General features: G+C 36.5%; 1 protein-coding gene across 12 annotated transcripts in view; it reads left to right on the top strand.

The window, feature by feature from the left end:
• Positions 1-23,518, top strand: part of Vps13b (vacuolar protein sorting 13 homolog B) — a 570,082-nt gene that overhangs the window by 213,462 nt on the left and 333,102 nt on the right. For 8 of the 12 annotated variants that reach the window (XM_087557395.1, XM_087557399.1, XM_087557392.1 and 5 more), the window contains 2 exons: positions 83-230; positions 17,096-17,223. In XM_087557395.1, the coding sequence (XP_087413521.1) occupies positions 83-230; positions 17,096-17,223 (276 nt within the window). The remainder of the gene's footprint in view (positions 1-82; positions 231-17,095; positions 17,224-23,518) is intronic. The other 4 variants (XM_087557397.1, XM_087557391.1, XM_087557393.1 and 1 more) reach the window with 1 other exon arrangement.

Raw genomic sequence — 23,518 nt, forward strand, 5'->3', positions numbered from 1 at the left:
GGTGGAGTAATTTACAACACAGCCTAAACCCCAACTTCCATAATACTGTCTCCAGATTTCCTTTCCATTTTGTTTCTTTCAGCAGCCTGTGGTAGCTGTACCTCTTGTCACGTCAGTCAACAGAAGAAGAGAAGATGAACTGTCTGTTGGAAGTGCCCCATTGGGAAAGCAGCAGTCATATCAGGCCTCAGAATATGCCAGCAGCCCCATAAAAACAAAAACAGTGACAGGTATATGTCAAGAACAGACATATCAGTTTTCTGAGGATTAGTTTACCTCATTATTATTATCCATGTTTTTATTAGAATATAGTATGAATTAAATATAGTACTAATTATTGAGGGAGGAGAATAGTGAAAACATAATTTGCCATTATATCGATACATTCTATAATGATTAGTCATTATGTATACAATATAAAAATGAATAATATATTGATTATTTTCCCATTTAAATCATTGGTGTATGCTGTGATGTTGATTTTGCCTTAGGGGAAGTCTTTTGTGTTTAGTTCTTCCTATCTTTAGAGCCCTCATATGTTGTGTGAGTATACTCATATATCTATATTCGGTAAACACCATGGGCATATTGTGCTCTTTTTTAATTATGCATCTTCCCTCTCAGATGCCCACTACTTTTGCCTCTCTTGGGAACTTATCAATAATATGTATTCTTTTATTGAGAATACCCGTTTTTTTAAACTTAAAATTAGGTTTAAAAATTTTAATTAATTTAGAGTGTTTGCTCTTTTTTCTTTTATTGAAAATACATTTTTCTCACATAATATACTGTTTCCTCCATCTACACTTCCCACTTGGATCCACTTCCTTTCTGTCTTCCATTAGAATGGAAACCGTTTTCTAAGAGCCAATATGTCAAAATAAAATAGAAAAGATTAAGGCTAACACTTGGCAGATTGACAAAACAGAGAGAAGGAAAAGAACCTAAGAGAAGGCACAAGAAACAGAAGTCAATGTGTTTGCACATGTAGGAATCCCTTAAAAATACTAAACCAGAAGCCTTAATGATATGTATGCAGCGTGCCTGGTGCAGACCTGTGCAGGCCCTCTGCATGCCTCCTCAGTGGCTGTGAGTTCACGTGAGCTTTGATCATGCTCTTTCAGAGAACTCTGTTTTCTTGGTGTCCTCCAACACCTCTGACTCCTATGCTCTTGCTCTTTGCACTTCCTCCTCCACAGGATTCCTCCCCTGAGCTCTGAGGGGAGGAATTTGATAGAGATATTCCAGGTAGGGCTGTGTATTCCAAGGTGTTTCGCATTGTTTGCATAATGGCTGGTTGTGGGTCTCTCTATTTTTTTCTTGTCTGCTGTAGGAGGAAGCTTCTCTGATGATGGCTGAGCAAGGCACCGATCTGTATCTCAGAGTGTAGCAAATGTCATTAGGAGTCTTATTTTCTCTGCTATGTTGTTGTTAGTATTATTACTACTATTATTATTATTAGAACAGTAGTAATTGTTTTTGTCTTAGGTCCCTGGGCTTTGGATCTTGGTCACCCAAGCAGTGTTGGGTATGAACTCCATGTTGTGGAATGGGCCTTAGGTCAAATCAGATATTTATAGTTACTTTGAATTTATACATACACATAATATTGTGGCCATCAGTGTTATTTATATTGTATAATACATTAATTAATTTGGGAAATTATGTATAATTTACAGCCATTTGCATATATCTGCAGGATTTTTTTGTTTTGTTTTTTTTTCTTTGTAGATTATTTTTTGTTATAATTTTAACCCGTTCTAGGTCTATGAATCCATACTATTCAGAGTGTGTGTGTGTGTGTGTATGTATGTGTGTGTGTCTGTGTGTGTGTCTATGTATGTATATCGCTCTATGGTATTTTTTAAATTGCTTTGTATATTAATTGTTATATTGTTTAATTGATTTGAATACATGTTAATATTCATTTTATGGATGACTTCCTATGAGGTTTTTCTATGTTGCCAAGATAAGGCTCAACTTCAAACCACTTTCTTGCCTAAGTGCCTGTTTGCTTTGCTTTTCATTTCAACAAGAAGCTGCCAGCATATTCTTCTGTTCTTATATAGCAACGTTAGCACCAGTGTGCAGGGCATCCTAAATGGCTGGGAGGATATTAAGAGCCCTTAGTACAGGTTCTCTTACACTTTAGGAAAATGTACATTCTCCTAGTCTAGGAATCCATAATGGTGTGATGTGTTTTGTAAGCGTTTTGAAAGTGTGAAATATCTGCAAGGAACACAAAAACTTTGAAAACATAATACTGTACAATTTTATGTTCAATGTGTATATACATATATTCATATAGATAGATATAAGTAGATGTCAAAGATAAAAACAGAGACTATTGCAAGGAGAGAAATCAATTAGTAAAAGCACACTGAGAAATAACAAAATATCTAGCGGCCATATCAAATACTTGTATTTTGAAGCAAGTTTTATAATTATGTTAATATGTTTACAGATTGATAAACACATTGATGAAAAAAGATATATAATAAGGGCCATGGCCCAACTGTAGAGTTGAAAATTAAAATATTCCAAATGAGAAGTCCAGAGGAAGTAGCATCAGTGGATCAGATCCGCGGAGGGCTCTCTTACCTTGTAGGCAGGCAGTATAAATGTTTTGAAATGAAGCACTGAAAAGTATGGAGCTGTATTGAATTGTGGGCAGTGGTTCCTTTTGGTAGTGAGAGTGTATCTCACGGAAGTATATCTCTATGTCAGTTTCCTGAAGCAGGCTGAAGGGACGTAATTGTTCAGATGGTGCCTTAGTCAGGGTTTCTATTCCTGCACAAACATCACGTCCAAGAAGCATTGGGGAGGGAAGGGTTTATTCAGCTTACACTTCCACATTGCTGTTCATCACCAAAGGAAGTCAGGACAGGAACTCACACAGGGCAGGAAGCAGGAGCTGATGCAGAGGCCATGGAGGGATGTTACTTACTAACTTGCTTCCCCTGGCTTGCTCAGCTTGTTCTCTTATAGAACCCCAAGACCACCAGCCCAGGGACGGCACCACCCACAATGGGCTTGGTCCTCCCCCCTTGATCACTAGTTGAGAAAATGCCTTACAGCTAGCTCTCATGGAGGCATTTCCTCAATTGAGGCTCCCTTTTCTGTGGTAACTCCAGCTTGTGTCAGGTTGACACATAAAACCAGCCAGTACAGGTGACAACTGATTTGAGATCACGTATATCCAGGAATGGTGATTTATGGTAAGGCGCTCATAAGACTGTGTGTAATTCAAGCTGGAAAGGTGTGTATGACATATTTGAGAAGTCACTCTTCTTGCCTTTCCTCATGCAGTTATATTCCTAGGTGGCATTTAGGGTTGGAACTATAAGGTGGTTATAGTTTTCTTCCTGTTACACATCTAAGTATATTGTACAGCTTTTGCCAAATTAAAGGAACCATCATTGCTACCTACCACCACTGTCACCACAACCACCATGACCACCACTGTCACCACAACGACTGTCACCACAGGCACCAGCACCACCACCATCACCACAATCCTCAGGTGTAAGAATCTTCTTTATGTCTTGTTTTGAAGGAGAACTAAGTAAGAAACAAACTTAAACTTGATAATGAAAGATTATACTCTGCTCTTCCTTTTCTTTCTGTTACATAATCTTTTTTGGGGGGAATAAACTTTGGTTATTAGGCTATAATTTTTACTTACATTTTTTTCGGTCCTTGCTTTAAAATAGTGTTGCACATCTAACAAGTTCAATGAAATACATATATTATTTAGGATTGAGTAAATTCGGCCACTTCAACAAACTTTAAATATCAGTGTTTAAAACATTATTAAACCTTGTTCCTTTTGTGAAAACTTGAGTGTACACTCAAGGCTGTTCTGGTCCTCCAAGATCAGGTAGTTTGTTATTGCTCTGTGTGGAGCCTCCATTGCTAACTCTGCCTCATGGTTCATGAGGCCTAAATGTTGAAGGAGTAGCATGTACCAGTAGTGCCGGTGGGTGAGGCAAGCCCACAGACAGTCCGTGAGGATTGCCTTCTCAGTTAGCTGAGTGTGTGTCAGTGAACAGAACTTAGGAGAGGGGAGGGTAAGAATACCTACTCTTATCTCTCTAAAACCTGACTCATCTTCCACTTGTATTTAGAAGCAAGTCACATGACTATTTCTAGCTGCATAAGGATTCCAAATAGTGTGAAATAAGTTAAGGCTACATGAGTAAATTAAGTTTGTGAGTTCTAACTAAAAAAAGATACAGAGTGAGTATTAAGTGTCCTTTAATTGTTTGTGTCATAACTTAAAATGGATTATGATAAGCTCAATTTTGGAATAATAATAAAAAAAGATTCCTTGTAGTGGTGGTTTCTGAAGACAAAGCAGCATGTGATCATAAGATCATAGTGGAAGCTGCAGAATAAATAGGGTATGTCAGGAGCATATAAGGGAGGGAAAGCCTGTAGTTAATTCTGGAAGATTTTTGAACTTAAGTATTAAGGAGGGGCACAGCAGAAAAGGCCTAGAAGCATGGTTATAAGACAGAGGCAGCACAGCTACAAGGTCATAGCAGGCGATGGCCACTGTGAAGACGAAGGCAGTGACTGGCACAGGGCTTCACAAGCAGGGCGCCTCCGGAAACACTGTTGCTGTAGGCCAGATGGGTAATGATGGGAACTGAGGAAGCAGGAATGGATGAGCCATACATAAGCACTCTAAAAACATGGCTGTTTATATCTTATGTGTGCCTCTCAGCGTGTAAAGTAGAGAGGAGGGAGGAAGGGAGGGAGTTGAAATTTACTAAGAATGAGAGTTAAAGCATATTGAGAGATCACAGGTTGAAATGGGGTGTAGGATATATTAAGCAGAGTCATAGGTCTTAATATTTAGAAAAATAACATCTTCCATTGAGATGGGGTAAAAAGAATATACATTACCAGTTTAGTTGTCATTCAGTCCACACCTATATAGTGTAAGTGTTGGTTCTCTTAAACTATTGTAGAGGATGTGAGAATAATTTTATTAAGGTATAAGCTCTTTGCTGTTTACATACATGGAATTCTTGCCTTCTATGAAAACAGGATATACAATCTTCTCTTCTGGGTTTTTTTTTTTTTTCCCATTAGTTTAGCATGTCATTCCAAAGTCTACAGTTTCATTACATAGGAAGTCATTCTAGTCACAGGCAGGTGTTTTTGTTTTTTGTTTTTTGGTTTTTTTTTTTTAAAGGACAGTTTTAAGTGTGGAGACTGCCAATTTCTGTTAATGTTTCGGTTGATATTTTCTAATAACTAATTTTAATAACTTGATTAAAAGCAAAATGAGTAACAGATCTTGTTTAGTGTCTATTGAAAGTATACCTGAGAAGGAATTTGTCTCACCTGTCCTGTATCATGTGGCCTTTCTTGCACAATTGCTATATATCAGGAGATTAGCTGTTAATGACAGTCCAGTGTTGTCACAGCCATGTTTCTAAGTAGCATGACATATAATACCATAAAATGAAAGAACAGCATAAACACGGCCCAGAAGTGTAACTTTTTGAGCTATTATAGTTTGTTTCTGTTAAAGTTTCATTTAATGATTAGGCATAACACAATTAAAAATGAGCATATAGCGTATGCTGGAATCACACATTCCTTTCTGAGAATTGAATAATGTGGGTATTATGCACACGGCTATGGGGATTGACTATATGATCTAAGATAGGCGTGTTACACTGGGACAAGTAAATGCCCTGCAGCATAGCCATCTCCAGCCCAAGTGCCCTGTAGCAGAGCCATATCTCCAGCCCATGGTTTTTGGATTGTTTTTTTTTTGTTTGGTTGGTTAGTTACTTTGTTTTTGGTTTTGTTTTGTTTTCCTGAGAAGGGGCTCTTGCTATGTAGTTCATCTTGGCCTGGAACTCGTGATCTTCCAGTCTTAACCATAGACTTTCTAGTGCTGGAACACAGGCTTGGAAACTGCTGTACCATTTTGATTTTTAGCTTACATTTTATTCAACTAAGGAATTAGGACATATGTTTGTTGTGTATAATTTTGAGTTGCTCAGCTCTGGTTTGTATAATTTATTTCTCAGCTTTATCTGTTACATTGTAAATTTTCTCCCAGAAATCCATTAACTTGAGCCATTATAAAAATGATTTGAACTATAATGTCAGTTAGCTATAAAGTTCTTTGAGAACACACTGTAGTGCTAATATAAGTACATTGCAAGTGTCTCAAATATGGAATTCTTTGGGAATAAATATGTTACTCTAGTTTTTATATGAATTGGCAAGAACTCAGCAAATATTCAGATTTTTTCATGCAGTCTTTTCCACTCCCCTTTAGCAGTCAGAATGAGATTATAGTTTCCAGATGAAATTCCGAATGTCACATAGTGATGACATATATTTTCCTGGTTGGCTCAGCATGGGATGCAGTTTTGCATGCCATGTCACGCTGACTAGCAGAATCCAAATGCTATTATTTCCCAAGAGCCTTTGCAGAATGATAGCATCGGATGTCGTTTGTTCTCTGATGAAAAGTCTCAAGCACTATAAGCAGTTTTGTCACATGTTTCTTCAAGCTGAAAATACTATCTAGCCATTAGACATTAAAAAGCAATCGTAAAGGTCTCTTTCTCCTTCAGTTATTTAAATGTGTATTCCCAAGTGATGTTACCAAAAATAATCAGTGTAAAATACAGATAGAACATAAGATATGGGGCATAACCAGTATGAAAAGGGTAAATGTTGTATGTTTTGACACTAAACCCAATTCATCTCAAACTAATATCATATACCCTGATTTTCTTCGATTGTAAAATAGTTGTAACTATTACTAATAATATGGTATATGCCTATTTTAAGAGTTTCTTTTGCTAGGATGAAATACCATGACCATGCGAGTTGGGAAAGAAAGAGTTTATTTGGTTTACACTTCCATATTGCTGTTGTTAGCAGGAAGCTGGACACAGGCCATGCAGAGCAGGTGCAGAGGCCATGGAGCTGTGCTGCTAACTGCTCGCTTTCCCTCGTTTGCTGAACCTTCTTTCTTATAGAGAACAGAAACTGGGCCCTCCCCATCAATCACTAGTTAAGAACATGCCTTCTGCTGGATCATATGGAACGATCTCAGTTGAAGTTATCATTTCTGACTACCCTGTTTTGTGTGTCAAGTTGACATAAGACTAGCCAGCACACTGCCCAACAAAGATACATAGAAACGCTTTAAAATTGTACACATGCATGCACACTCTCTCTCTCTCTCTCTCTCTCTCTCTCTCTCTCTCTCTCTCTCTCTCTCACACACACACACACACACACACACACACACTCACACACACACACACAGAGAGCAGGTGAAGATCACGTTTTTTGTGTTTTGGATATTAAAAAGGAAGTGTAGACTTTAAACATAGCACAGCTTATTTTATCAAACATTACCTACCTTGAAGACCTTGGGGCAGTAATCTTTTTTCTTCTTTTTCCCTGTGGGTCCTAATCATGTGTAAATTTCTTTTAAGTCCACTCCATGGCTCAAAGGATAAAACACTGTTGTTCAATTTGGCAGTCTGAGTTTGATTCCTGGGAGCCACCATGGTGAGAAGGGACTGACCCCATAAAGTTGTCCACAGTCCTGGGTGTGCATGCTGTGGAATAGGCTCTCTAATAATGAAGTACACTATGTCAGTCCCCAAGTGTACATAATGCTTCGTATTATACCCTTCCTTCTATTTTGTATTTACTTGCTATCTCAACCTGTTGTGGTAACAGTGGTTTTCTTTTTATAAAAGCTGTTATATAACTATTTTCCAACAGCTTTTTGCTTCAGTATCTTGAATACTGCTCAAGTCTAAAAGGTTTTGTGACCTAGGACAAACCTTGGATGTGTTGGCTCTGTTTTATGTCTTCCTTTTCTGCTGCTTGACATGTTGTTTCAAGGCTGAATCAGGATTCCTGTCTCAGTAGCTCTTGGTCACTTTGGTTCTCTCTAATTCTAATACTGACTTCTGTGCCATGCTGCAACACTCATCTCAGCCTTCTCATCTGTGTCAGCATCTCTGGGCAGTCCTGACTGGTACCCATAGTGCCCTCCTATACCCCGTGGTCAGGCACCCCTTCTTTTGAGTCTCACTTTCTTCCTTTTTTGTTTTTGTTTTTTGTTTACGATTTATTTATGTATGTGAGCACACTGTCACTGTTACTGTCTTCAGACACCAGTAGAGGGCATCGGATCTCCTTACAGATGGCTGTGAGCCATCTTGTGGGTGCTGGGCATTGAACTCAGGACCTCTGGAAGAGCAGTCAGTGCTCTTAACCACTGAGCCATCTCTCTAGCCCCTGACTCTCACTTTCGTAACTGAAAGTAGGAGGTTATGGAAAAATTGACAGCAGTAGAATGTTTCTGAACATGCTCTGGCCAAAGTTAATTCACATTCAAACATGCAGTGAATCTGATAAGTCTCTGCAGTGCTTGTTTGTATCGCACTGTATCCTGCACCCTCAGTCTAATGTAGAACATGCACTTTGTGCTGTATTGATGTCATGCAACACCGTATCAAGGAAAGCTGCTGAGTTGACTCACATCCAAGACAACTGAGTGTGAGGTGTGCTTCGCTTACCGGACTATGCTTCCTGCTGTTGTGGGGGTGTGATGGTTTAATTATAGAAAACAAAGGCTTTTAAGTATGTTCATTGGCAAGTAAGTATCAAATTGTACCTGTGGGTTGTAGTATGTTAGTAAGTTTGATTTTAAACGAATGCTGTTTGAGTTGCTGGCCGAGTTTCATAAAAAAATGTTTTAGTGGATTTTGGTTTAGGACTAGGACAGATTGGACAGTTTCTAACAGATTAGAAACTATACACATATTTGTCACATTTTCACTCTGCGTTTTTGTGAACTGGTATGCTCAATATTGATAATTAGAAATTAAGCAGCAACAATGAAAACATTGGTGCTTGTTCTGCATCAAACATTACATTGTTAATAGGTGTTTCTATGCTAAAAAGGTGAGTACATTTTAGCCATAGTTGGCAAATTTGCTTTAATATTAGTGCAATCATCTTATGTATACCGGAGAATTTTTTCAAAAGAAGTTTCTCATGGTCCTTACTAGTGACTTGATTTGTATGTGTGTGTCCCTGTGTCCCTGTGGCTGACAGCTGACTTACTGTCTGAGTGGTAGTATATCAGTGATATGCTGTGACAGAGTGCACAAATGTACAAGTTGTGTGTTTAGAACCAAGGCAGCAGTGAAATATACCATGTCATGCAGGCCAGAATGTGTCCAATTAGGCAATCTTGGTTATTAACTAGCTTTTAGTTAACTTCCACTCAAAAGGCTTGTACTTTTTCAATTTTCTAACCCTGTACAATTACTTATGTGGCTCCATTTGAGTCCACAACATAGATTTTAAAGCAGAGACCTAATCTCTGTCTCTGGACCCTTCTTTTCTGACATACCCAGAGGTATGCTTTACAAATCTCAGTTCTTTTTCATTCAATCAATATTAAAAAGTAGCAACCAGGTGTAAAATATTGATACTAATTTCATAGTTTTAAATAAAAATCAGATCTAGATTTTATATGAAAACATTTTGAATATTTTTATTAATTTTTAATAGTTTGTTTTGTTTTATTTTCAAGTCAGGTTTCTCTGGAAATTTCAGCTGGGCTGGAATTTGCTGTGTATTCTAGGCTGGCCTTGAACTCGGAGACATTTGCCTGCTTCTACTTGCTGAGTTGTAGGATTAAAAGCATATTCAACTGCACTATCAGTGAACCTCACGGTTCTGACTTTGATAAGGTTTTAGAAGCACAATGCTTGCCCATCTACCAATAGTTGAAGTTACAAGCAAACAACTGCTTCTTCTAGCCTGAATACTCATACTTCCTTATCGACTCTTGGATTGTCTGTACACGCTGAAGCTGCAATTCCTTATCCACAGCATGCTGCCCTGTGTTATCTGTGAAGGAAGGCATGAAAATTGGAGCTATTTGTTATTACTTTTATTTTGGAAGTGAGTCCAGAGGAAATTAGTTTTCTTGGTTCAGCGGATGCCTAGCGTTTCTGCATAGGTTGATGGCTGTTTGTAGAGACAGGGCGTCTGTGCTTTACTTGTATTCCCTTCTTCTTGTTTAGCACAGTCTCCCATCCCTGTCCTGCCTTGTGCTTTTATTATTCTCTGAAAAACATGGATAAGACAGCTGAAGCCTACGAATTAGGAGTGATTTTAGAATCATACATTGGAAAAAGTAGGAAGGAACAGAGGAAGGATGGAGGAAGGGAAGGAAGGAGGGAATGAGCTAACTCAATTCCCTCTATTCTATGTTCAGAGGAAACTTTTGTCTGAAATTTGTTACTCTTTGGGGTATCTGAAATGCTACTGCAGTAGAGCTTTGCCCACTACCCATAAGCTCCATGTGGACCACCAGGCCTGTCTTTTACTCAGCACAGAATTACAGTTCTGAACTGACTCCCCCGTGAAAATAGGTGTTCCACAAGTAGTTTGTGAATAAACGTGGTGTAATATTTGTGGGATATTTTCATTTTTTTCATCCTCTTTCTTTTCATTCTCCTAACATCCCAATTTTATTTGGGTTATATTTTCTGCATATATTTCTTATCTATATAATAATAGTTTAAAAGGCATACCAGTTTATAAGCTGGCAAGATGACTGCGTTTGCATAAAGGTTCTTGCTGCTATGCTGGATGAGCGGATCTATCCTTGGGAGCCATATGGTCTAAGAGGAGCTGTCCTCTGTTCCCTACATGTGAACCATGATGGCATGCACTCCTGTACACATACATGTACAAATAAACAATGTATGTGCACTATTTAGCTATAGACACCCTCAACTATCTTCTTCAATAAAATAATGGTGTGAGATACTGTATAATCCCCATGTTTAGAATGTTGCTTGTCCCCATGTTTAGAATGGACAGCTTGGTGTTCCTTTGTCATGAGGTTTTATAGTATTTCAACTATTTCTTTTGTCCCAGGACTTATAATTTCTCTTAAGCTTCCCCTTTTCTCTCTATCTTCTAAGAAGGCTTGAAGCTGGCAAGCTGATTGCACTGACTGCTTTTGCAGAGGTCCTGAGTTCAGTTCCCAGCAATGGAATCTGATGCCCTCTTCTGGTTTGTCTGAAGAGAGTAACAGGTGTACTCAAATATATAAAATAAATCCTTGGGCTGGAGAGATGGCTCAATGGTTAAGAGCACTGACTGACTGCATTTCCAGAGGTCCTAAGTTCAATTCCAGCAACCATATGATGGTTCACAACCATCTATAATGAGATCCAATGCCCTCTCCTGGTGTGTCTGAAGACAACTATAGTGTACTCATATTCATTAAATAAATAAATCTTTTTTTTTTAAGCCTTGACTTCCCTTTTGGTATGTTTAGTTGATCTTCTCTGTTTGCCTTTGGTGGATGGAATAGTTTTGGCCCCCATAGATCCATGTTTTTGAATGCTTGGCCATATGGAAGTGTGGCCTTATTGAAGGAAATGTGTCAGTGGGCTTTGAGATTCCTATGCTCAAGCTATACCTCCTGACTGTGAATACAGATGTAGAACTCTCAGCTTCTTCTCTAGCATCTTGTCTGTCTGGATGTTCCACATGCTTCCTACCATGATGATAATGGATGAATCCTCTGAAACTTTAAGCCAGCACCGATTAAGTATTTGCCTTTATAAGAATTGTCTTGGTAATAATCTCTTTGCAGCAATAAAACATTACATATGACTTAACATATTTCTTCTCTAAGATTCAGTTTTAGCAGACTGAATTTATAAAACTTATTTAGATCAATGGTTGTAATATGTGGGTCATGACCACTTTGGGGATCAAATGACCCTTTCACAGAGGTTGTCAAAAGCCATGGGAAAAACATAAATATTTACATTGTAATTTCTAACAGTGGCAAAGTTATAGCTATGAAGTAACAATGAGAATTATTTTATGGTTGGGATCATCACAGCATGAGAAACTATATTAAAGGTTTGTTTTGCAGCATTAGGAAGTTTGAGAACCACTGCTAGAGGCTTCTAATCTTTATCTGTCAAATTTTCTTTTAGATGATTGAACTATGTTGAGTCATGATGTTGTCTTTGTTGTAAGACATTCAACAACTTATTTCTCATTAGCATAGGAGAGAAATGGAAATGGGCACATTTCTTTTTGATTACTTACATACCAAGTAAAAATAAGGGTGGGAGGTGTGTGTCAGTACTAGAGTACTTGCCAAGCATGTACAAAAGGCCCTGAACTCAATACTCAGTTATACACTAATAAGAAAGCATAAGCTATAAATAGGTGCTTCACACAAAGGTGCATTACTTAAAAATAATCAAAATATACTGATAGGGAGATTTCAGTAAAGATACATATTAGTTACAAAGTGCGATAGAAAATAAATAAAGGAAATACATATGCCCGTCAGCGAAATGAATATTATCTTCTTATCACATCTGTGTTGAGGCCCATAAACATATAGTGGATAGTTAGAAGTGCATCTTTCAAGAAAAATTGCTAGAGGATTGTATTTTCTTCATACTGGAAATCATCCTCACGTTTTGCCTATGTCTCACATCTGTTGGATCCTCGTGATGACACTTCCTTCTTTATGGACTGTAGTTGATAGGTGACATGACTTTGACTAGGAAAGGCTTAATGTTGAGAAATATTTGCTATGAGACCTGAGTTATTTCAGCTGACCAAATGCTTTTTGATTCTTTGAGATAATAGCATAACCTTAGTGTTAAGAGATTCTCTAATATAAAGTATAAACCACTTGATATTGACTGTTACTATTTTCTCTACCCGTTTTTCTCTACTGAAGGGATACTTAAGAGTTAACCATTTTGCAACTGAAGTTATTTTGCAAACCTCCAAAATAACTAATTGGTAATAGATTTCCAGGTCAGTCTGAACGTGATAAAGGCATGTTTTGGTATAATAACAGGTTGAAATTTGATAGCAAAATAATTGTGATGTAAATTTGCAGTCTAAAATTTTTTAGGTATGTCCGTATATGGATGGATGTATGAGTTTGTGTATTTCTACGTGCACATATCAACCATGGGTTTTGTCCCTCAAGGGTTGCCCATTTTTGTTTCTTTGTTTGTTGTTTTTGTTGTATATATTTGAACTTTTAACAAATACTTCTTCATCTTTTAAGATTATAATAGAATTAACATCACTTCTGCCTTTCTTTATATTGAACCCTTCGCAGATCTTTTCCCTACCTGCTTAACTTGGAATCCTTTTTTCTCTCTTTCTCTGTTTCTGTGTGTCTGTCTCTGTCTGTCTCTCTGTCTCTCTGTCTCTCTCTGTTTCTGTGTCTCTCTCTGTCTGTCTCTCTGTCTCTCTCTCTGTCTCTCTGTCTCCTCTGTCTCTGTCTCTCTGTCTCTGTCTCTCTGTCTCCATCTCTCTGTCTCCGTCTCTCTGTCTCCGTCTCTCTGTCTCTCTCTGTCTCTGTCTCTCTCTCTCTCTCTCTCTCTCATTCGTTTTTCGAGGCAGGGTTCTTCTGTGCATCCCTGGCTCTTCTGCACCTCACTTTGAACTCAGAGATCTGCTTGCCTCCACCTCCTGCCTACTGGGACTAAAGGTGGCGTGGACCACCAGCACCATGCTGAACCCTTTTTTAAGATACCCACTTGAGACATGGTCTCTCACCGATCTGGAAGTCCCCAGTTAGTCTAGGGTGGCTGACCAGTGAACCTCAGGGATCCCTATCTCTGCTTGCCATGGTGGAATTGGAAACACATGACCATGCCTGGCTTAAAGTGAATTCTTGGAATCAAACTCGGACTGCACAAACTCAGCTACCCTCCTAGCTGAGGCCTCTCCCCACTGCTGCTGACATATTCACTCCTGCATCATTTCTTCATTTCATCTCACTGTATGTAATGCATACAGAAAGATTACTTTGTAGTGGAAGTATAAGAAGAGTTGGGGGACACAAGCCAAATTTTATCTTTAACATTAACCACTACCATGTGCTGTAATTTATTACTGTGCTCTGCTGTCACTGCAGACAGACACCATGAAGAATTCTATGTTATGTACTATTATGTACAAATGTGGCAAGTTACAAAAGACCAAATCTAGGAGAAAATGAGTGACCATTTCTTAGAAGAAATGACAGTTGAGATAGAGCTAATAATTTGGTCTTTGGTGGGAAAAGGCTGTAGATAAATTTCAGACATGTTAAAGTTTTTTGTATATATTTAATGAATTTTTAAGCTTTTGTCATTAATCAGTATGTTCATAATATTTTCAAAGACTGACTTATTCATATTTTGACATTTTAAATGAATAGTATTTTGATGGGAAATATAAGCATTGTTATCTTTTTGTGAACCTGCATACTGTTACTGAGCATGAATAAATTACTTTTTCTAATCATATTTACCATACAACTAACAGCTGTATGGCATGAATGGTGCTACAGCTAACTCACTAGGTTGAATTGGTTTACAGTACAGTACATTTTTCATAGCACATAGTTAAATGTGATAATCAGTAGTAGTAGTTCATCCCTAAAATTCAATTGTTTATTTTATTTTGAACTAATAAAATTTAATGTCTCAAAATTACTTTATTAACTGCTAAAACAGAAAATAAATATTTAACATTACACTCTGACAAATGTAACTTACACCTCCAGTAAGAATAAATTTAAAGTAAATTACTTTAAGAATTATTTGTAGTCCTATAGAAATGATGCATTCTTTATGCATTTAATTAAATAAAACATCATTGTGCCTCATTTGCGTAACAGGAAGAACAGAAAGTGAACATAATGGTTGAATGGATAAACCCTGAGTGCTTAGTGTGGAGAGTTCCTGTTTCTGTTTCCACCTTCTCTGTAGGTAACTTGGAATAAGTTAATTAACCTCCTTGTGATTAATTGCCCTATCTAGCAGCCTGATGCGTCTGGATGTATGCATTCCTTCTGGGCTGTGAACAGGTATAATGGTGGATCATTTTAGGGGTAGTAGGGATTGTAAAGGTTTCAGTAATGAGTGTGCTTCCAGACTAGCAGAGGTTTATACAGAATATTTATCCTGCTAATAAAACATGCTGGATTATAGAACTTGTTATCTTTTTTATTGGATGTTTAATGTATTTACATTTCAAAAGGAAGAACTTGACAAAGCACAAGACACAAAGGTGCGCCATTATCTTTTAGAAAATATGGTAGATTGAAGATAGTACAACCAAAATAGTGAACATTGATATTTTTAATAGCCACATGGTTTTTATGCTCTTCTTACTTGCATAATCTAAGCTTCAGGCAGATTTTTAGGACTGTATCGTTTTTTAAATTTTTATTATGTGAGGACTTAACCCGTGAGGACTGCATCTATATCAGCATGTACAGGAAGCATTCAGTTGTCTTGGACAGTAGTTCTGTTTTATGGTCAATAGTGCACTTGGTATGCTACCATTCTCTAAGTGGATCTATTTCAAGCTATAGTACTCATTATATTAGCAGTAATATTTTCCAGTACCTTAAAAAAATTTACAGTAAGCCTTTGTGAAAATGTTTTGTAATCACACTTTAAAAATGATTTTAAAGGGCTGGAGAGATGGCTCAGCAGTTAAGAGCACTGACTGCTCTTCCAGAGGTCCTGAGTTCAATTCCCAGCAACCACATGCTGGCTCACAACCATCTGTAATGGGATCCGACGCCCTCTTCTGGTATCTAAAGACAGCAACAGTGTACTCACACAAAATAAATCTTTAAAAAAAAAAATGATTTGGGGTTGGGGATTTAGCTCAGTGGTAGAGCGCTTGCCTAGCAAGCACAAGGCCCTGGGTTTGGTCCCCAGCCCCGAAAAAAAAAAAGAAAAAAGAAAAAAATGATTTTGGGAAGGGGACTAACATTTGAAATGTAATAAAAGAAATATATCTAATAAAAATTTAAAAAATAAAATAAAAATAAAAAGTGTAAAAAAAAGATTTTAATTAAATTGATAGAAACAAAGTATAGGTTAACATTTTATTGTGCGAAGCGGTCCCACTGTGTATACAGTTCCTTACATGTTAAGAAAATCAAAGTAGGTAATTATTATAGAGGAATGTGTGTCCAAGTGTGCGCAGTAGGAATACTGTGCCCTGTTTACGTTCCAGCTTTCGACTCACCCTCTACGATAATTCATGCCGTGGACTGTTTCTCAGTGTCATGCACATTTTGTATATGTAGTATGTAAGTTCTCACTAAAAGTTACAGACTGCTTTGAAAATATATTTAAATTGTTATCACAAAATTTTTGTTTATTTCCACTTTAAAAGATACCAGAAAGTACTTTTATCAGGCCTCATTTTCCATGGTGGAACTGTAGCTTTCACTGAAGGCCGTAATTGTTCAGCATCTTCTTTTCTCTGTCAGCAGGTCTTCCTTCTCCCCATCCTTCCTTCATTTCCTGTTTTCTTTTGCATGTAGTTAATTATTTGTATTATCATGAGCACTATAAGTACAAATGAATTTATTAAGATAAATATATAATTTGCATATTATTAGAAATTATTAAATAGCTTAACGTAATTAGTGAAATCTTATAAAAGTTTTGAAATTCGGTAGTTCTTGTCAATGAACCAAATTTGTATTAACAGCAGAATATCAATTTTTCTTACTATAACAAGCCTTTCGTATATTTTGATTTTTGTTATAAAATATTTTTATTTGCTATTTGTTATATTTTGCTATTTATCGAACTTCTATTTTTAGTATTTATTATTTTTTTTATAAATAATTTTGGAAGTAAGACATTGGCACTTGATAGTTTAATTTATGGGAAGACCCATTTTCTATCACTTTTTGATGATGATTATTGTACAAAACTAAAGTTACAGCTTATGTTGTAAAATAAATGCCTCCCCGTGTGATCAATGAAGAGAACATTTCTATTCACCAGAAGTTAACCTCTCAGTCAGCAGTGACTTAAACTGATAGCTAAGATCACTAAAATCACAGAATGAATCAAGTATTGAGCACTTATAACCTCATGCAGCTGCGATAATTTTAAGCAGAATTAGAAGACACTTTAGAAATACTTATAGTGCAGCTATGGAAAAGTACAATGTGTACACGTTGCTAATTAGCTCTTCCTAAACTTAGAGTCCAGACCACTGTCAGTTCCGGTGAAGGCCGTGATGCACATTCATGAAGAATGTAGAAGTCCTGAAGACAAAATGAAAGAATTTATTGCAATATTATGGAACGCAGTGAAGAGTCTTACACTACAGGTAAATTTAAGCATTAGAAATGTTATGACTCTACTTAGCATAATGCTGTAAAAATTTTAGCATATTGAGTAATGCCACAATCTTTCTGTCAACATTGCTGTAGTGTGTCTCATGTCCCCTGGTGCTGTGCTTACTGTAGGCACTTGCTATTACAGGCAGTATTCCCACAGTTCTGCTCATGGCCATTGGTACAGTTTATGATGATACATAATTTATAAAAATGTATATAGTTTGAAATTTTTAAAGTTAAAGTAACTCATATTTAAATACTGCCTTTTAAAATATTATCCAAAAGATTTATCATTAGGTATATGTTTATGGATACTAAATTTTATTATAATTTATTTTACTTTTTAGTGCGTATAACTCAATCTGTTCAACCCACACTATTTTGGAGTTGGCATTTTTTTTTTTTTTGAGCAGGTTTGGCACTATAAAATCTAATAGGAAAGACATACTTTTTTTACATTTCATATATAATAGAACTTAATAGTAATATCCTTTTTGGATTTTCATTTATACCTTGTTATAAAAAATTACTTTCAATTGATACTTATAAACTTTCTGTCTGTGAAGTACATGTCCTTTTTTCTTTTGTTCTGTGTTACTAAATTTTTTAGTATAAGTGTATTTTTTCTAGTAAAATTCTGTTATAAGTGTTAACAGAATCTTAGAAAATGAGTTTATAGAGTGCACATGTACACATGCACACACAGTGACTTGATGTGGAAACATCTTATGTGGAATACCTCTTGAGAGATTTAGAAAACTCAAAAAGGCATGGAAGTATGTCAGGATAAGCATTATGGGCATTCACTGCCTTGTTCTGCCCAGAAACCCAGCTCCTTAGTATTCTGTTACTTTGACAAAGTGCCAGAGAAACGAGGAATATTTTTATTTGCTACTTCAGAAGTTTGAGTTGCTGTTTCAGCTAGGGTCTCATTAGTGTTCATGGAAGTCCAGAAAGTGTTGAATTTCCAAGAGTAATGGTCAGTTTACATGTTAACTCTGACCTTTCTATTGCTTATCTGTGCTATGAAATATACCATTGCCATGTTAGGTTATTTCCAAGTTTACCAGTCTCATAGTAATTGTGACTGTCATTGTATAATGATACAGTGTTACTAGCATCATTATTCTCCTTTCACTGCCAATACAGATAATGGTAGCTGTCTTAGTTGGCATTTTTACTGCTGTGAACAGACACCATGACCAAGGCAACTCTTATAAGGACAACATTTAATTGGAGCTGGCTTACAGGTTCAGAGGTTCAGTCCATTATCAGCATGGTGGGATCATGGCAGTGTCCAGACAGGCATAGTGCAGGAGGAGCTAAGAGTTCTTTGTCTTTAGCTGAAGGCAGCTAGTGGAAGACTAACTTCTAGGCTGCTAGGGTGAGGGTGTTAATGCCCATCCTATAGTGACAAACCTACAGCAACAGGCCCACACTCCTAATAATGCCACTCCCTGGGCAGAGGATGTACAAACCATCACGGTGGTCTTTATTCCTTCTTTTGTTTTATGTGAAATTAGATGAAATTCACATCACATAAAGTTTGTTACTCTCACCCTTTGAAATGCACCATGTATTTTATGGTTCCTCATTTTGAGTAAGTATAGTGGATATTAATTTGCATGTGAGTATTTCATTTCACAAATTATCTTGCTTCTTACTGTAGGATTTTATTTTCTGTACCCTTTTCCTGGTCCGGTATGGAACTACTGTATTTAAACATTTCCAGATCTTAATATATAAGTTTTAGGGAGAAAATTACATGTATTCCAATTAAGTCATTTAAATCTAAGTTAAAATACTGTTTGTAAAAAAAAAAGCATTTTCTGTTTTCTAAGATGTTATTTTTGATCAAAATGTAAAACAGTAAACTCTGAAACTGTTATCAGATAAAACTGAACATCATAATTTTAAAATCGTCAAAAGATTATTTTTTTTTAGTAAAATTTTTGAGACGTTAATATATTTGAAAAATTGAGTTTGGGACTAAAGTTGATATTTGTTAAGACAATGTTATTTCATACTTTGGGTAGAAAAACTTATGAAGTATAAAGGCACTAATAATATTTAGTATATACTATTTATCTTTTTAGAAGCAAACAGAACTTTTAAGTATCCTTACAATGGTTATTTTGTAACAGTACATACTGACTTAGACATTTTTTGAGCACCTTTTAACAGATTATATTAGGTTCATTTGCTCTTGGACATTTTTCTTTATCTGAAAACTTGAGGGCCAGTATCATCAGCAATAATCTTATATTTTCAAAAGCTAAAATTTTATTCAGCAAGCACATAATTAACAATGGCATAAAATTATAAAAATTCTGAGATCTTCAGTTTCTTTCTTCAGGGACTCAAAGATCTTGTTATACAGATCTTTCACTTGTTTGGTTAGAGGTACACCAAGTATTTTATGGCTCTTGTGAAGGGTGTTTTTTTCTCCTAATATTTTTTTCTTGGCCCATTTATCATCTGTATAAAGGAAGGCTACTGATTTGTTTGAGGTAATTTTATATCCAGCCACAGAAATTGAGATGCTCTGTCCTGGAGCTCAAAGAAAGGAAATTGTCGTCTTTGTTGTTGCTGAGCTCACCTGTTTCCTCATGTATATTGAGGTTTAGGTTGTTGTCCTAGGATATTTCAAAGTTTGATTTGTTTTCTGAGTCTCTGATCCCTTCAGTGGAACTCTGCCATTATATACAGAACTACTTTTGTGTTGTTTTGATGAGCCTGTCAATCAAACTATCTCAAGTAAAGCATTGTAAGCCGGTTAAGCTAGGGCAATTGACTTCTCTCCTGGAGAACTCACCCCAGCTTTGTCCTTAGATGAAATCATAGCAGCTCTTGGTGTCTAGAGAATTCCTTGACTCATCCTCAGTATCAAGTAGGAGTGAACATTGAGCCCAGACAGATGAAAATCCAGTATATTGATTATGAAATTTTATACTTAACACTAACTTTTTTTTTTTTTTCCGGAGCTGGGGACCGAACCCAGGGCTTTGCGCTTCCTAGGCAAGCGCTCTGCCACTGAGCCAAATCCCCAACCCAACACTAACATTTTTATATAGAGGTCTACCTTCCTATTTATAGGCACTAAGAGAGTTACAGCCATTTCATGGTAGCTTCTTAGCAAGAAGTCTGAAATCCAACTCTAGTAATTTACAACCATTCCCATCAAGATTGAATGAGGAAAGTATAGAAGATTTCAAGTTTTCCCCTTGAGAATTTGTTTTATTTTTATTTGAAACTTAAACTTGTCATATTTAGATTCCATATGCAAATATATCCATGACACACTATGCTGGCTGATTTTGTGACATCTTGACGCAAGCCAGAGTCATTTAGGAGGATGGAACGTCAGTTGAGAAAATGCTTCCACCAGGTTGGCATGTGTGCTAGCCTGATACATTCACTGGATTGGTTCTTGATGTGAGAGGGACCAGCTTACTAGGGAGCGTTAAGAAAGCCCAAATGAGAAACCAGTGGAGAACAACTTCCATGGCCTCTACCTCAGCTCCTACCTCCAGGTTCCTGCCTTGAGTTCCCTCCCTAAATTCTCTCAGTGATGAACAGTGACCGGGAGATATAAGCTGAAATAAAATAAACCCTTTCCTCCACAAGTTGCCTTGTCCATGGTGCTTTATTACCTCAGTAGAGACCTCAAATAAGAAATAACACTGATAACATAAGCAAGAGATGAAGTTGGTTATAGTTTTGTGTCTTTGTTCTGTTATTGCACAAATATGCAGGTAAAACACAGGTAAACAACCAAAGTGTAAAGAGTTTAGACCATGTACACCTTCTTAAATACTTCAAGTCAAATAGTTTTGCAGATACTCCGTGTTTATTTGGAAAACGTTTAGTTGAGAGCATCATCCATCTTTCTGTCAATGTTGTATTTCCCCTCTATGAGGAAAATGACTATCACATGTACAAAGTTGTATTTGAACTTATATGACCATTAAGTCAATTTTATTAATTGTCCTAATAGATTTCTTTTGTGGAAAATAAAACAGTGAACAGTATAAATGAAGAAATTATTTTAATTTTTAGTTGCAAAATTATCATTTATTTAGCAGTTGTTTATTGAATACCTAGTAAATGCTAGGAACTGAGTTACATGCTGTAGCACACATGCAGTAGCAACAGGATTGCCTTATAGGTAACGTTCTGCTGAAAGTCTTGTAATATTGGGGAATTCTCTGAAATTATGAAGTAATTCATTTTTTTATTTATTCGTTTCAAGTCTAGAGAGTCTCACATACCAATAAGTTCTCTGTCAGTGCTTTCTCAGTCTTTAGTGTAATCTTTTTCATGGCAGGCCTATTTCTTTTGCCACTGTGTTCCTTGAGTTTCAGTTCACATCCTTGTAGATGTGAAAGAGTGCACAGATGAAAACACAGGAAGGAAGTCATTTTCAGTGACAGGCTGTTTTTTCCTTTAATTTGAAATTTTATATTAAATAAATAGTATTTATAAATGCTATTTATTCATTCATTTATTTATGTGAGCACACTGTTGCTGTCTTCAAACACACCAAAAGGGCACATTGGATCCCATTACAGATGGTTGTGAGCCTTCATGTGGGTGCTGGGAATTGAACTCAGGACTTCTGGAAGAGCAGCCAGTACTTTTAACTGCTGAACCATGTCTCCAGCCCTGAAATTGTTTCTTAAAGAACAAAGAGAAGATCTCCTTCTTTAGTATTTTTAAATGAGTACAATTATTTCTAAAGTTTTATTTCAAATGTGGGGACATATTATCTGGGCCTATGAGGCAGTTGCCATTTTAAAAGCACCTAGAACAGCATTAGAAAGGATTTACATATGAAGTATTTCATGATATAGCAAGTGACTAGCTAAGATTTTTCAGATTAATGTGTAAATACTTCTCTTTAAATGAGTTGCCCTCATACTTAAATATAGCAAATAAATCACAAATATCAGTTCATTTTTTCCTTGTTTTGAATTGGATTTTTTTCTCATATGCTATATCCTGATTACATATTTCCTTCCCTCTACTCCTCCCAGGTTTTCCCCACTTCTCATGTCTAGACCTATTCTCTCTCTGTCTCTCACTAGAAAAGAGCGGGCTTTTGATTTTGCAATCTGACCTACAGAGCTGGGAAACACCAGGCCTGGGTTTTTTTCAAAGGCACTTAAACTTGATGCTTAAGAAAAAGAATACATTGCAGTAATTTCATTTGCTAAAATATGAATACCCAACTTTTTTTTAACTTTATTGGTTTATCCTTTCTATCTGATATCTAAGCACATAGCCCTCAACCTAGTAGGAATCAAATAGAGGTGGTTCTACTTTAAGAATTTATAATAATTCCCTGCTTTCACCCATGAATGTGTTCAGTGTTGGCAAAAGAGCTTGTTGCTACCAAAACTGAAACATGATCCTTGAAACAGCAAGGATGTTGCCATGGAAAACTGGAGTAACACAGTGCAGCTGCAGTGCATTAATGAATAGGGTAGTTTTTAAAGATCATTTGTGTTTGGTGTGGTGCAGAGGGTCCCAACCAGGTGGTTTCCATGAACAAAATCTGACCCCCGAATTCAGGATGTCTTACTGGCAGATTACTTCATTTTCTTTCCCTTGAATTGTCAGGTTCTTACACTCCTGCAGAATTTACAGCTGCACACGTATGCCCAATAATATAAATCACTCATCATTTTACATTCAACCACAGTTTAGACATACAGTCTCACAGTTATTCTAAAACTGTAGGAAAGATTCATGTCATAACCTCTGTATAGAATACATGGTGTTCTCCATAATAATTTTGAGTAATTTGTAGTGTGTCTGTTTAGATTCTAATCACTACAGAAGCCCTTATCATAAATACCATATTTTAGAAAACTAACTTCTTAGAGTTTTACCTGACTCATACATGTGTATTCTATTGATTATGTGTGCATTATTCACTGTTTCCATGCTATGAAATAATTGATTTTTAAGTTAGAAGAGTGGAATGTTGGATGATTTGGGAAATCACAGTGCAATTAAAATTTTATTTCTAAGGCTGACTTTGTGTATATGGTCACGTATTTTAGCATATTAAACTGATGACCTCACAATGTTGAGAGTATTTTTAACATAATCAATATCTATGTGAAATGTCAATATTTATTTATATGTTGGTCTCTTAACCTGAATTAGGAAAGAAAGATCACTCTGTTCTGCCACTGTAACTTGTACAATTAAACCTCATTAATACATTATATTAAATATTTAAAACGTACTAGTGATACATGTAAGACTATTTAGAAT

This window comes from Rattus norvegicus, chromosome 7 (assembly GCF_021556685.1).
Source record: "Rattus norvegicus strain SHRSP/BbbUtx chromosome 7, alternate assembly SHRSP_T2T, whole genome shotgun sequence".
In the NCBI taxonomy this organism is placed as follows: domain Eukaryota; kingdom Metazoa; phylum Chordata; class Mammalia; order Rodentia; family Muridae; genus Rattus; species Rattus norvegicus.